The sequence below is a fragment of the Carica papaya genome, chromosome 9 (genome assembly GCF_054855325.1).
Source record: "Carica papaya isolate Zhongbai chromosome 9, ASM5485532v1, whole genome shotgun sequence".
NCBI classification, from domain to species: domain Eukaryota; kingdom Viridiplantae; phylum Streptophyta; class Magnoliopsida; order Brassicales; family Caricaceae; genus Carica; species Carica papaya.
This window is the reverse complement of record NC_142317.1, coordinates 29,020,812-29,037,271: the sequence shown is the minus strand read 5'-3', so window position 1 is coordinate 29,037,271 and position 16,460 is coordinate 29,020,812. Positions and strand designations below refer to the sequence as shown.

At 36.8% G+C, this 16,460-nt stretch overlaps 1 protein-coding gene across 7 annotated transcripts in view; it reads left to right on the top strand.

The window, feature by feature from the left end:
* Positions 1-16,060, top strand: part of LOC110807560 (Endosomal targeting BRO1-like domain-containing protein) — a 34,601-nt gene extending 18,541 nt beyond the window's left edge. For 5 of the 7 annotated variants that reach the window (XM_088211999.1, XM_088211997.1, XM_088211998.1 and 2 more), the window contains 5 exons: positions 449-547; positions 10,939-11,028; positions 12,207-12,361; positions 15,298-15,399; positions 15,519-16,060. In XM_088211999.1, coding sequence (XP_088068125.1) covers positions 449-547; positions 10,939-11,028; positions 12,207-12,361; positions 15,298-15,399; positions 15,519-15,669 — 597 coding nt within the window. In that variant the 3' untranslated portion in view covers positions 15,670-16,060. Of the gene's footprint in view, positions 1-448; positions 548-10,938; positions 11,029-12,206; positions 12,366-15,297; positions 15,400-15,518 lie in introns of those variants that run through there. The other 2 variants (XM_088212000.1, XM_088212001.1) reach the window with 2 other exon arrangements.
* The last annotated feature ends 400 nt before the right edge of the window (positions 16,061-16,460 follow it).

Sequence of the window (16,460 nt, the reverse complement as noted above, 5' to 3'; positions counted from 1 at the left end):
TATTTTATCTTCTTTTTTTTAATTAAAAAAGATGTCTAATATTCACAAGGATTCAAGAGGACATTTGTATACAAAAAAGTTTACATAGAAGACAAAAGTTCTATTTGGTCAATAAGTTTTATTATTTAGATGGCCTTTTTGTTATACAATTAGGAAAGTTTCATGAATGACATCATAGATTTATTTTTTCTCCTTGCTGTTGTGTTTACTTCATCCTGAAGGGTCGTCTTCCTTTGTTCATTTTTTTTGTGTTTACATTTTTTCTCTTTTTAAATAGTCACTAGGTTAACATGTTCATGGGCGCAACCTTTCTTTCTTCATACAAGATGATAGTTTTGTTTTAGGATAGATATTACATCTAAAATTCTTACAGATGAAAATTTCTTCTTTCTTTAGATCTCTCCTTTTTTCCTCTTTTTGGTTTAAGATTCTTTCATTGCTGATATAGAGTATTGATATCCAACTCGGGATGGCAATTGATAGTACCAAAGCAACACTTGCTGTGAAGCGGAGGCTTGCATGTGAGATGGTGAAATATTGGCAACAGGTAGACATTCGTTGATCTTAATAATCTTTTCTAAATGTTGGATAGGCTTAGAACTTGAGATACAAAAATTTCCTTATATTCTTGGAAGTGGGGGATACTTTGTCTATGGTCTATATCATTGCTATTTGAATATTTTCTAGTTTCTTTTTGTTCTATATAGATTTTATTGTACAAAATTAGGGTTTAAGGAATAGATTATTAATGCAAAAATCCTAAGTATTTGATTGTTTGACCGTAATCATTTGCATATGTATTATTCAGGCATAAGACTCAGTTTTATCTTGTAGCATGGTGGGAGAGAATTTAGAGAAAACTGGGAAAAGGAGAACTCAGTTCACAATCATTGGGATTCGCAATCCAAAATTGTAGGGATCAAATGGACAAGAAAAATAACAATATGGGCTCAACCATAATCATAATCAATGAGAGAATATCTATATAGTCTTATTTGTAAATAGTTTAAAAACAGTAAGACTATTTATATGGCTTCTAGATCCTATTATTTCTCAAACACTAAATAGGAAAGAATAACTAAATAAGAAACAATTAACCTACGATAAAAGCACTATTGACTGTCAAAATACTATTTCCTAACATCCGAGCCAGTGTCTCCACACACTCAAATAAATCCTTCTTCCGCAATACGAGAATGCCCCCTGAATTACCATAAGCCGGTAGGTCTCTCCACTCCACCTCCTTAATTCTCCATAGGCTACGAACAAACCCCTTAGAGAGTGTTTCCATTTTGGTTTTATGTAAGCAGACAACATCTGAATTCTATCAACACATGCATCCTTTGATAACTAGTCTTTTCTTGTGATCATTAATACCTTGCAAATCCCATAATATGATTCGGCTAAACTTTCCAGCTGCCCTCTCCCCTCCTATCGTCCATCCTTGGAACATCATAATTTACAGTGGTAATCGATCTCCTTAGCTCTCTCGACACTTGAACCCCCTGCTTCTCCTTCACCAGAGCCTTTGACGTCTCCTCCCTTTATCTCTCATTTCTTCTCTTCTTAATTTCTCTGAATAACTCTATTGCTTTTCCTTCCAACCCATGAAAAGATACCCCCCAATCCACTTAGCCTTCGGACATTCTTGAGCACACATTAGGAATCCTCTTCAACCATCAGATCACCCATCCACTCACCAGTTGCTTCCTCTGTAGGTTTTTCACTATCTTGAAGAACTAGTAACCTACTGCTACTTATGTCATCATCTACCTCCACCTTGAACACTGGAACCACCTCCAAGCCTTTTTTCCAGGCTCCCCACTCAAGCCCAGACTTGCGTTTTGCTCTTCCCTCTTAGCCTGGACATCAGAAACAACCCCTTTGTGTTGCTTTGTCAACCTTCAGCCTTTGGCATTATAATCAACTTCCTTCCTGGCGCTGGTAGTTTGCTCATTCTTACTGTCTTCTGTCTCTGGGGTCATAAACCTTTTTCTCTGTCGGTTCCTCTGCCTGCTTCACACTTTGCTGCTCATCTCCACTTGCTACAACTACTAAGGTTTTCCTTCAGAGGTCAGGACATCAAGAAAACCTGACTCTTTGTTTTACCCGAGCTCGACCCTGGAAATAGAGCCTACGTATATTAAAGTTTAGCACAGCCCCGTTCCCCCAATCCTCCTTCCTTTCTTGGCCCACAAATTTGTTTTACCCAGCCCGGTCCTTCCTCAAGTTGTTCAATGCTCCACCATCCTTAACTAAAATCTTCAACGGCCCAGCCTCTTCGATCAACTTCCCTTTTTGGGCCCACGAGAGTTTTCTACGCCGCCCACCACTTTTTCTCAAGCTATTTGTCATCTAATTTCATTGCAACGAGTCTGGCCCAAGTCATTCGCCCAGCCCAAACACCTCGCGACAATGCATTTAGGCTTGGCCCAAAAGGGCGTGCTCTCTGCGCGTTTCGACCAGCACTTTGAAATTCAAAATTTTTGGGTCTTGAACTGGGTATGAGTTCTTTCTTCTCAACCTACCTCTTCTCCCCGCATCGATTTTCTCATCAGCTCCGCAAATGTGCCTCTATGCTTCTTCAGCTCTAGCTACAACCTCAACTCAACTTTATAGGTCAGACAGCACGTCATTTCTGGCAAAGCAAACTATTCCCTATGCCCGCTGCTGTGCTGAGTCTTCAGTTCTGTTCCACCATTCTTTTCATTTCCTGGTGGAACCAGCTTTATTCTGGCCACCTTGTGCAGAGCAACCATTAGTTTCCTCCAGCCCTCTGCCTGCACCCTCCAGGACAAAGATTCTCTTGAAGCCGCTGCCACAGCTTTTTAAAGCACCAAGAACCAAGCTCTCCCACTCGGGCCCAACGCCATCCACAACGTGTGCCGGTTACCTCGCCTACTTCGGCCCAAAGTTTTGCCGCCCTCCTACCAAAAGAAATCTTCAAAAGCTTCATAGTAGCCACGCCACATCCTCCTCGCTGAAAAAGATGGAAGTTCGGAAGCCCCTTCCATTCTTTGAGAGCTTAAGCCCATCTTGTCATCCTTCACCAACAACATCGAATGTTTTTTGTTCAATTGCTAAAAAAATGCCTTTTTCCAGCCAACATTTCGCCTCGTAGTCATTGTTGCTACTAACACAAACATCGCCCCTAATCACCCACGAGCACTTCCCATTCTACTTTCCGTTGTAACCTTAATCTCCTAGGTTCACCATTACTCGTGGCTCACGAAACCCAGCAATCACCGTGCGGAAGAATGTGCTTTACACATGTATAGATTAAATTAGAAAGTCTGAATATAATAGTTAGTCTCCCTAGAAGTAGGATGATTTGGTTAGTTTTTTTTTTTCTGGTGTCATATCCCACAGATTATGGGATGAGAATATCTCACAGATTATAGGATGTGAATATCCCATAGATTATGGAATGTGATTCTGTTTCTAAAGAATAGAGTTTCTGTATATAAACCAATTGTAATTGTAATACAAAGTATAATTTTTCCTCTCAAACTACAACATGGTATCAGAGGTTTAGTCTCTTTTTTTGAGAACTGAAACTCTATCCTTCATAACAGGGTTCTGCCTTCATAGCAGGGTTCTTTTTTTTTTTTCTGTTATGTTGTTGAGGAGTTTTCTGAAACTTTACTTCATCACCAAGGTTCCATTGATTCACCACTGCAATTTTTTTGACCTGCCACTCTGTACGGAATTGTATGGAATTGCAAGCTGCCCCCCCTTGTTTCTGCCCTACTGCCATTGCTGCCAGGAAGCTTTTGTAAGAGAGGACCTAAATTGTATTAGCCTTTATCGCTGATATTTTACTTGACTCAAACTGGCCTTAATTGCCTTGGGACTGCTTGGTTCGATTAAGAATGTCGGAGATGGTAGAAATAACAGTTATGATACAGTTGGAGAATGCTGAAATCGTTAGACCTCAAGTCGGGGAATTGCAGAACATTTAGACTGCATATAGGCTGAATGGAAAAAACTATCTTAAATGGTCCCAACTTGTCCGGACTGTGCTGAAAAGGAAAAATCAGTCACATCTTAGGGACAGAGCCAAAACCGGAAGATCCACGATTTGAAGCGTGGGATGAGGAGGATTCGATGATCATGACATGGCTATGGAACTCCATGACTCCAGAGATTAGCGACACATGTATGTTCTTAGCCACTGCCAAGAATGTATGGGATGCAATTCAAGAAACGTACTTCAAGGCAAAATATGCTGCCCAAGTCTACGAAGTCAAAGTTAAGACGATCGCTGCAAAACAAGGAGATAAGACTGTCACTGAATATGCCGATCAAATGGAGGCTTTATGGCAAGAACTTGATCATTATAGAGTAATTAAGACCAAGTGTCCCGATGATGCAGCAATTTTAAAGGAGTTTATTTAATAAGATAGAGTTTATGATTTTCTGGTTGGACTCAATTCAGAATTTGATTTAGTTAGAATTCAGATTCTTGGTAAATAGGAAGTTTCAATGAAATGGTGGCACTCATCCGAGGAGAAGAAAGTAGAAGAGAATTGATTCTTGAACCGAAGGGGACTGACAGTTCAACTTTAGTTGCAAGAAACAGCAATAAGATAGCCACAAATGCAGAAAAAATGCCAGCGGTGAAAAATGGAAGGACTAGCCAGCCAAAGACTGAAAACTGTGACCACAAAGACACTTTATGGTGTACCTATTGCAAAAAGGCACGTCATACTCATGAGCAGTGTTGGACATTGCATGGAAAACCACCAAGCCGCGAGTGGGGACAAAAAAGAGAGCGACCAAGGAATAATGGACGAGTCCAGATTGTAGCAGTGTAACCGCATGAAGGGACATCACAAGAGATGAGAAATCTCAGCCAAGAAGAAATTGAGAGGGTGAGATCACTTATTAGCAATCTTGAAAAACCATCAGGTACTTGTTCACTGGCGTATTCAGGTAAACTTCCCTTCTCCATTGGATTAAATGTCTCGAATATAACCTTTACCAACTCTTGGATTGTTGACTTAGGAGTTACCGACCATATGACCCATTCCTCAAAATTTTTTCCTCATATACCCCCTGACCAAGTAATAGGAAAATAATCACAGCTGACGAATCATTAATTAATTTGGCAGGCATAGGTGATGTCAAGATAAGCCCGTCACTGTTATTAAAAAATGTTCTTCACGTCCCTTGGCTAACCACAAATCTTGTTTCCATCCAAAAGCTCATTAAATATTTGTATTGTAAAGTAATTTTTAATCAGAATTATTGTGTATTTTAGGACAAGAATTTGGGGAGAACAATTGGACATGCTAGAGAACGGAATGGGCTCTACTATATCGAAATATTAAATCATTTAACAAGTCAATCCAACACTATCAAGAGCATAACATCTCATTTTCTTGTCTCACTGTTTTTTTCATCTAATAAAGAACAAGTTTGGCTTCATCATCACAGACTTGGACATCCATCATTTAGAATTATTAAAGTTTTATTTCCTTTTTGATTTAAGGATCTAGAGATTGAACATTTTCATTGTAAAGTGTGCAAACTTGCTAAATACAAACGTGTATTTTTTCCAATTAGTAATAAAAGGAGTTCTATTCCTTTTGATCTCATTCACAATGATATTTGGGGTCCTTAAATTATTTCCAATGTAAATGGAGATAAATGGTTTGTGTCATTCATTTATGATTGTACTTGAGTTACCTAGATTTTTTTATTTAAACAGAAATCTGATGTTAACATTGTTTTTCCAAATTTTTGTTCTATGATAAAGACTCAATTTGGAGTTAATATCAAAAGATTTAGGTTAAATAATGCTAAAAACTATTTCAATCAAGCCCTAACTTTATATTTTCAGAAAGTAGGAATAGTACATGAGTTTTCTTGTCTGGGCACTCCACAACAAAATGGAATAGTAGAACGAAAAAATGGTCATCTTCTCGATTTAACAAGGTCCTTGTTTCAGAAAAATGTGCCTAAATCTTTTTGGGGAGAAGTGGTTCTTACAGCCACCCATATCATAAATCGTTTGCCGTCTAAAGTTGTAGGATTTAAAAGGCCAATGGATGTCCTTTCCAAGTTTTATTCAAACCTACATACCACAAATAGTCTTGTTCCTCGTATATTTGGGTGTGTGGCATTTATTCATGTTCATAATCAGAACCAGAAAAAATTAAATCCAAGGGCATTAAAATGCGTGTTTGTGGGATATTCTTCAACTCAAAATGTGTATAAGTGCTGTCACTCTCCATTAAAAAGGTTCTATATCTCAGCTGATGCGACATTCCATGAACAAGAATCCTATTTCACCGTTCCTTGTCTTTAGGGGGAGAATTCAGTAATTGAAGATAAGGATAAGGCAGATTTTTTGTCTCTTGATCTGCCATCTTCACCACTTCCTGTGTTAAGACAGCCTAATCTCATGGATGTTTCTACCGAGCCTACTGAAAATGTTCCTCCCGCTGAGCCGATTGACAATACAATCTGACCCTTGATAGTGTGAGATTTGACAAAGGCAGAGTGTTCTCGAGGAGGAAGAAGGTTGTCCCTGAATCTGTGCAAGTCCAAGACTCCAACCTAAATCTTGAGAATGAGGTAGCAATTTCTAATCCTTTTTCTCAGTTTGAATATGCGATAAACAATGATAACAAAGACCACCCTATTGCTATCAGGAAATGAGTTAGAGAATGTACAAAGCGACCTCTATATCCTCTTGCATATTTCCTATCCTTTAAACATTTTTCACCATCTCATAGAGCCTTCCTTGTCAGCTTAAACACCATCTCCATTCCTACCAATGTATCCAAGGTTTTAACCAATGAAAAATAGAAGCAAGCCATGAATGTGGAGATGGAGGCATTGGAGAAGAACAAAACTTGGGAGTTAGTGAAGTTACCTGAAGAAAAGAAACCCGTAGGGTGTAAATGGGTTTACATAGTAAAATATAGAGCAGATGGATCAATAGAAAAATACAAAGCTAGGTTGTTGGCTAAGGGTTATACTCAAACATATGGGATTGATTATCAAGAAACGTTTGCTCCGGTTGCAAAGATGAACACTGTTAGAGTTTTATTGTCACTAGCAGCTAATGGTGATTGAGATTTGCAGCGGTTTGATGTTACGAATGTATTTTTGCATGGAGAACTGGAGGAGGAAATTTATATGGAATTTTCAATAGATTATAGTAAAGGGTTGATTGCTAGTACAGTATGCAGACTAAAAAAGTCCTTGTATGGACTTAAACAATCACCACAAACATGGTTTGAGAGGTTTGCTAGAGTAATGACAGCTATGGGATATAGGCAAAGTCAAGGGGATCATACTTTGTTCATTAAACACCAATCTGCAGGTAAAGTTACAGCCCTATTGGTGTATATTGATGTCATATTTGTTACTGGTGATGATGATAGAGAGATTTCCTTGGGATTGAAGTGACTCATTCTAAGCAAGACATTTTCATCTCTCAATAGAAATATGTTACAGATCTACTCAAAGAAATCGGCAAGACAACATGCAAACCAGTGAGTACTCAAATAGAACCAAATCTCAAGCTTAGAGAGGCAGAAGAAGATGCTATGGTAGATAGAGAGATGTATCAATTGTTGGTGGGGAAGCTCATTAATCTTTCTCACACTCGGCCAAATATAGCGTATGCAGTGAGTGTGATCAGTCAATTCATGCACAATCCAAAGAAAGTCCACCTACAGGTGACATACAGAGTTTTGCAATATATCAAAGGGACACTAGGTAGAGTCATCATTTTCAAGAGGAATGGAGGGTTAGTTCTTGAGGCATATACAGATGCTGACTATGTTGGGTCAGTTGTTGATGGAAGATCAACTTCAGATTATTGCACATTCCTTGGTGGAAATCTGGTGACTGGAAGAGTAAGAAACAAAATGTGGTAGTATGGTCTAGTGCTGAGACAGAATATCGAGAAATGACTCAGAAAGTATGTGAACTATTATGGTTGAAGATTGTTTTAGAGGATCTGAAGATTACGTGAGATGACCCTATGAAACTTTATTGTAATAACAAATTTGCAATCAACATAACTCACAACCCAGTGCAGCAAGATCGAGTAAAATACATCGAGATTGATAAACACTTCATCAAAGAAAAGTTGGATAGTGGACTGATTTGTATACCTTATGCATCTACACATGACCAACTTGCTGATATACTCACCAAGGGGTTAAGTAGTTCAGTGTTTGAGAGTTTTGTATCCAAGCTGGGAATGGTGAATATTCACTAGCTTGAGGGGGAGTGTGGAAGAATGTGTTTTACACATGTATAGATTAAATTAGAAAAGTCTGAATATAATAGATAGTCTCCCTAAAATTAGGCTGATTTGGTTAGTTTTTTTTTTTGTGGTGTTATGTCCCACAGATTATGGGATGAAAATATTCTGTAGATTATGGGATGTGAATATCCCACAGGTTATGGGGTGTGATTCCATTTCTAAAAGCTAGAGCTCCTGTATATAAACTAATCGTAATTGTAATGCAAAGTATAATTTTCCCTCTCAAACTACGACACACTGCAAACATTTCCACCCAAGGGCCCTTCAATAACCTCCATTACTACTCTTTGACAATCTTCGTCAACACCAATTGGTCTTTTGTATTTTGAGTTTTCGTTTTGATTTTTCTATTCTTCTAGTTGAAGTTTCGAGGAGGATGTCTTATCCTCGACATATGTACTTTCTTTCTCCTCATAATAATACTTCTTTTGTTATAAAATAATAATGATAAGGTGCATGCGACTAGATGAGGAGAAAGGGCTATAGCATAATGCTTTGCGGAATTGAGTTGTCTGCGGTAGGAATTATTGAATTAGACTACCATCTATACTTTCATTCAGCATGTTCACAAGATGCCTTGAAATTCTAGAAGCTAGTAGCAATAAATATAATTATATTGTATGTGCAGAAGATTTTTGTTTTTTAGAAGTTGAAATGTGTATGTATATTTATATATTCCAAATTAAATTTTTAGACAGACTATGAATATATAAAGTAAGTATAAAACTTATTAATGATTTTTATTTGTTTTAATTGAAAGCAATTTTATTACTCTGAGAAAAAAACAACTCAAAATGTTTTTAGAAAAACAATGCAACAAAACAACTCAAGATGCCTCTCCAAGCAAATTTGGTTACTTTATTTTTATTGGGAGCATGGTTGCTTTCTCGAAGCAACTAAAATTTCTCATTCCAAGTGAATAGTTTTGGGGAAAAGAATAAAAAATACATATGCAAACATAAATTCTCAAAAATGAAATATTTTTTCAGAAAAAAAAAAATCAAAATGCTTGACCAAACGGAGCTTTTATCTCCTATAACTGGAAACTTGTTATTTGCATTCTCTCCGCTACATTTTTCATTAGTTCTTCATGTCCTTGGCCTTCTTAATAACATTCTGTCTATAACTGCAATCACAAATGAACTTAATTTTAAAGTTTATTCTATCTTATTTTGTCTTTCAAGAAATAAGAATAGAGGAAATAATTTGCTATTTTAGATTGTGAGATGCTTTATATGTCCTATTGCCTAGTGGAGGGTAACTACTGTTTGCTTCCTTCTAGAAACCTGACTGATGCTAGGAGATTCTATGTTTGCTAACCAACAACCAATCTATGATTGCGTAGGAGATTAGAACATCCATCACCAGTTCTAGAATGGTTGTGCTTTTACATGTTCTTGAGTATAAGAAAAGGAAACCTACAATTAATTACATCTTGATATTTTACTATTATGCCCTTAACCCTAATTACACGTAATATATATTTTCCAACGACTATAATAAACCTACCTATATAGGAATAGACTATATGGCAGATAATTTATTGTTCTGGATAGGCTATATAGGAAATATTCTTATTCACTTAGCACTAAACTATATTGAGTAGTATAAACAGGAACCCAAATTCTTTTTTTTTTTTTAAATAAAATTTAGTATATTATATATAGGCACCAAAGAGGTGCAATGCATATATAACCTTTACAAATATGTGAAAATATCAATTGAGTCTTTAAAAAAAAAAGTTCTCAAAAGTGTAGCTAATGTAACCTTTTATAAAAATTTAAGGATCTGGAACCAAAGATTTTTTATTCTATCAAAAATAATTTTTTTGCTCTCAAAAGCCCTTTTCTTTTTCTTTTCTTCCAAATAACTCATAAGGTGGCTAAAGGATAAGATCTACATTCTTCTTGAAATGCTTATCCCCATGGATGCCTCTCCAAGCTTAGAATGTCCATTCTTACTGAATCCGCCATTACCTAATTAATAGCGCCTAAAAGACTGGAAGCCATAATCCAAATATAAAAAGATAAAGGACACAATAGAAGTAGATCATTTCCATACTCCGCATTTTTCCTTCATAAGTAGCACCTATGCTTGCAAATGGCATTCTTTCTCTAACAGATACTAACATGTGTAACTAACCACTCTTAGTAGGATTGGTTAGAACTTCTCTCCCTCTTCGTGAAGGGTAGGTTCAAGCCCTGGGTTATGTCTCCTATATAACAAAGTATGCAAAAAAGAACTAACAAGTGTAAAAATGTACAATTAGCTTAGGATTCTGAACCATTATATATATTTCGATTATTTATAAATTCTACTTTGTTCTGAATCAATATGTACTTCTGATTCTCTGGTTCTTTTTTCTTCCTGCTTCAAATTGTTGGAACAAGACAAGATTAAATGATTGTTTTCATTTATATTCCTTGTCAAAAAGAAGACCAGGATAAGTACTTATTATTGTTCTTTTGAAAATATTAGTTTGTGTCATGCATTACATAATATTTTTTTAAAGTAAAAATTTATTTGAGAATTGAGTTTACCTTGTTGTTTAGAAATAGTCTTTTACATTTTATGTTCTGTGTTTGAAGAAACATGACTAGTTAAAATCCTAAAAATATAGTATGTTCTTCCTGTTGCTTGCTTCACAGGCTCAAGATAACATCATGAATCTTCCATTAGCAAATGGATGGGGGGAGAAGCATCGACTCTATGTGAAATGGAAATATCTTGAAGCCAAGGTACTCTTTTACTAATTTCAGTATTGATACTTGTTGTGAAGCTATTGCAAGGGGAATTTGATTCTTTTACTAAAGGTTAATAGACATCAAAAAGATAAATGTGGATCTTTGACTACTTCAAGAAATTGTATTTGGCATCCATATTCAATTGGATCAAACAACGATTTTCTGTTGATGTGTGGAAATTTGGGAACACCATGAGTTTTATCACTGGAAGGTGGCGCCCTTGAGGTCCAATAAGCTGAAGGTTATAGACTCTTGGTTGATATGTTTCAAGAGAAAATTCTTTGTCTGTATCTTTTTGTGCATCTTTTCCTTGAGTCTCTGGTTAGGATCCTTCCCTATCCTAAATGATGATATCCTTAAGGATATTCCTAGTCGTTGAAAGAACATCTTCAATTGTCTCCTTGGGGTAAGATGGTTGATTTCTTCCGTCTCTAGGAGAATGGTAGGTGTTTGTGCTTCTCCATCCGCTTTTATGGTCAGAAGGTGGCTTGGTCCCTTAATGTGTGTTCCATTTGAGAGGTCCTTCCTTGTGGTTCAAGGCGTAATTGGAAATGGTTGGAATTTGTGAATCACTTTGGTACTTTTCTTTTTTGAGGGGATTGAAATTGATGGATGGTGGTTGTTGAAGACTGCTAACATGAGTGGTTCGGATGTGAGATCCTTCTTGGAAGAGCTGTTGCATGCATATAGAGTAAGGAGGCTGGAAAGAGAAAGGATGCTAGATCAGAAAAAAGGGGCCTTTCCCCATGTCAAGCTAGGAGGGCCTTGCACGAGCTTGGGTCAAGTGATGAAAGAAGGCAATTTTTGACCTGTAGTGTGAAGTTTGAAGTTTGATTATTGTGGCAATTGATCGCTTCTTTGTTGGTGACCCTGTGAGGAAGAAGACTCATTCTCTATGTTCTCTGGTGGATGTGTTTGAGTCTTGGGAGTGCAATCCACTCGCCTCTTTAATAATTAATTCAAAGTTTAAGGTTGTGCTTCTTTCCCAGGAACCTATTCTTGTGGGTAATTGTTTTCCACTCAGTCGTGGAAACTCAACTAAAACTTGATGCTCTGTTAGTTGTAGTAGTCTTCCATTTGGTCGTGGAAACTGTTGACATTTAATGTGTTCTTAATTTGTATTTTGACATTCTGCTTGTTTAACTAATGCTACTTCTCTCTTTTGTTTGTAGGCTGCGGCATATTATTATCATGGTTTGATACTTGATGAGGGAAATACAGAGAAGTCACATGGAATGGCTGTAGCTGCTTTGCAAGCTGCAGATGAGTATTTCAAGGAAGGAAAGAAGGCATCTGAAGCATTTAATGCAGCTTCCCCTTTATCGAGGTAAAATGATGAATCGCTGATTTGTTTTAATTTTTTCCTCACCTATATTTTTAGTGTATAAATTACCGTTGTTCATAAAAAGCATATTACTTTCCTCCTTTTTGTTTTATTTAATTGATTATTTTCTTTTTACGTTCACAGCTTCTCTTAGTAGGAGACCTTTGTTCTATGATCCTTGAGAGTTCCATCCCCCCCTTTCCGAAAAAACCCCTTCCCCAGGGCTATATTTGGGAAGCTAAGTCTTCCAATTCCTTTTCATAACTCTGCATATTTAGAGTTATGACCTACAATAGTATTTGAACAAGGTTCTTATTGGTTGTCATTAAGCAATTGATATGGGTCCCAAGTCTGGGATTGCATATTTAGAGTCACGAGGGAATCTTGGAACAAGTTGGATGCTTTTTTCATAGATTTCTTCATTTCCTGGCTATCTAAAATCACAGCCTAGGGCGTGTTAGAGTGAACCCACCAATTTCTGAAGGTAAGGTACTGCAAGTTGTTTAATGAGAATTCTCTGATAATTTTATTTATGCAGTCCGTTTTCACATTATAGGGAAGCTCTAGACTAAGATTTTCCTACTTTACAAGGCATACTAACTTCCTAAATATACAAGTTTTCCAATCATAAAAATCTATTTTGTTCCAAAGACTTAATTAGATAAAAGTGTTATGGAGACTTCTAAACTCAAAACTTCTCAGTAATTTATAACATTTTCCTATTTTGGTTTATTGCTCTTCTCGTGGATCCTATGATTGTACTAGATCCCTATAAATTGGTCTCTGGTTCGGTCAGGCAGCTCGTCCTCTCCTGACTTGGAGTTGAGGGATGTGACATCACTTCCTCCCCTCTAATGGTGCTTGTCCTCAAGCACCAATGCCTGAATAACACTCTTGGAGCACTGCAACATCCTCCCAGGATGCATCAAGATAAGCTTTCCCAGTGGACCAGAAATTTTGGTTATCCTGCTCGAGTTTGTTGCTCTGTACTCTTTAGAAGCTGTCCCAATTGACCCTTGTGGAATGGAGACAAGGAGGAATAAATTGTCTCACTGAGATGGTATTTCTTCAGATACAATACATGGAAGACTGGATGAACTCACACTATAGCTAGTGGGTTTAGGCGGTATGCCATTGTGTCGATCTTTTCCAAGATTGTGAAAATCCATAAAAATGTGGGGCAAGCTTTTGCGGATATCATCGTGCTAGGGATAGTTGTTGATATGACTGCAGCATAAGGAGAACTGGCTCCCTAACTTGTGAGTATTATATATGGCCTTTATGGTTTGTTGTGGTCTTACTTATTGATCCTGGAGTATTTGATCCCTTGTTTGCAGCTTCAACTCTACTGTTTCAACTTGTTGGTCTAGTGATTCTAAGAGACTTTAACTGATTAATAAATCTGTCTTCAGAACTGGACAGTTTGAGCTCAGCCATTACTCTCTAGACTTTAAATTAATCAGAGCTTGTTGCATTGGAAACTAAACTTTCATATCTTTTCAAGGAGACCAGATTCATTGGGTTTAGACTTGATTAGAAGGATCAACCATGGATGTAAAGTGGCATTTGAATCTTGTCTGCACGAGAATTGGACTTTATGTTAATTTTACAATTTGGACTTGTTCTTAGGCTTTTCTTTTTATTGCACCTCTATCACTAACCTTATTATCTTCTAGCATCCTCTGCTGTCAAGAAAAGTGCTAATGTTGAGTAAGCCAATCCTGCACATCTGTGTTGCTGCCAAACTTTGGGAAGTCAAGCTTTGTGTATTGAGACACATAACCTTTATTTTCAGTAGCCTCAGTCGCATGCTCCTGTCTCTAGTGACTGCAGTTACTGCTCGACTCAGGTGCGGCAAGATCCTGAGATTTGCTACTCGAGATTTCCTGAGATTGAAGTTTGAGCAGCTCAGTGTCAGCTCCATAAAAATCCTTTGTGCTGCAAGTGAATGTATTGAAATTACCAATGTCAACCTGGATGCTTACCAATTTGATGTGATCCTGACTCTGGGATCAACTTATGGGCGAAGTCATGGAGGAATCTTAGCACGAGCTTTATGCCTTTTCCACAGGCTTTCTTTCCTGCCTATCTTCAATTCACAAACTATTATTTGTTAAGACAACCTACCAGCATTAACGTACTCAACCTCTTTAATAATTATTTCTGATAATTTTACTTGGTGTAGTCTGCTAACATATTTACAATAAAATTTAGACCAAGTTGACTTCTGCTTCTGCTCATATAGCTGATGAGCGTTCCTAAATGAGCAATTACTTCTTAGTTCCTGTTCTTGGATGATGAGTATTTTTTTTTGCTGAAATAATATTGCACATGAACCTACGGTTCTTGTAAACATGTGAGGAGTTTGTAACGCTGTCAGGCTTTCTTCAGAGGGATACATTTCGTTATTAGATTCTCTTTGATTAACATCGATGTATTTGTGGCCATGCTAGCTTTGTCAGATGAGTGGGTCTCTGCTGTGTGTTTCTTTTTTTGTTTTTTCTTTCCCTTTACTGCAGTTAAGAAGTTAGTAGTATTGATTTTAGAAGGAGTTCTGGATCCTTCTCCACATTTGTATTTTTTCATTCATTTCTTTCTAATAAAGCTTCTGTTCCTATTAAAAGAAAATATTTGTGGATCCTATTTCGGTACACTATATGAAGGTGATAGCCTGAGATCTTTTAGTAATTGCTCTCTATGTTGATGAAAGATCTGAGTTCCATAAATTATGTTCTTATAGTTCGTCTTATTTCTGTGCATGTTTGTTTTGTATATGTTTTTTTTTGTTTATTAAACAGTGAAAATAAAATTGGGCCCTTTTTTGCATGCACTTTTGCACTAAATGATGGATTATTTTCACTTTTAGTAGAGTATATATGTTCATTTGGATGATTATCTTTAGATCCTTCATTATGTTAATTGTCCTGGTGTTGCTGCAGAAATCCGCCACTTTGGGGAACAATGAAGTATCTATCTGAGAAAATCCCGAAAGATACTTCTAGCAAGGTGCGGATAAACCGGGATCTATACTCTCATGAAAAGTAAGTAATACTGAGTCAGAATTGCAAAATATTGGTACAAATTTCCTTTTATTTAGCTTTTCTTAGTGACAATGTAAGTTGAGAATTACAAACCTGAGATGTGGATGATGCTTACACAGAATCATGGAGACAGCACCTACGTTGCCTGATTTTGCTTTGTCACTGAAACCTGATGATTATCAACTTCCCTCTGTACATCCTTCATGGAACGAGGAGAACTTGCACCATGTTCCAACTGGCTCCAACCAAGTCAAGGGTAACAGTAGATAGTGAATAAAGATATTTTTCAGATTGCAAGTATACGATTGCCAATCTCAAGACAGTTGCCAGTCAAATTGTTGTATGTATGGAAGGTCCATTCTTATCCAATTTTCTCTTTGATGGTTTCTTATCTTCAATATGGTTTATCTGTAATGTTGCTCTAGGGCGTTTACACAACTTTCTTGTGTGTGTTAAACTGTAAATTGACCCTTTCCAATATGGTTATTCTGATTCAGGGAATAAGAATAATGTGTATGTCTTTGTGATGATTGAAGTGAGCCAGGAAATTGGCCATCTGTTTGATAGATAAGCTTTGTTCAAGTACCTTGTTTGTAAAGTTGGTAATGCAAGAAATGACACAAAAAAAAAGAAAAGTCATTGGGCAAGTTTGTTCTGCTGATATTGTAAACGTGCTCTCTCTCTCTCTCTCTCTCTCTCTCTCTCTCTCTCTCTCTCCATTTAATAATTGTGGTAAAAGTTGTTTTATGGATATTCTGATACCATGTACAAGAATGAATAAATTATTTGAGAGTGTACAATGTAAACTTGCATAAGAAGATATGGGAAATAAGTTTGTCCTTAAGCGTTTATGAAATTTGTGTTGGTTTTTTTACTTGTGTTGTTCGGGTTTATTTTTTCAAGTCGTTAAGATTTTCTTTTTCTTTTATATAATAGGTGTTAATTTATTTTAAACATAATGTTTTGCTTGTATGTTTTTGTATATTAGGATAAGAGGGGGTAAAATTTTATTGATTTGGGCTTTAACTTTATTATAGTTTTCTTAATATATTATATATTTG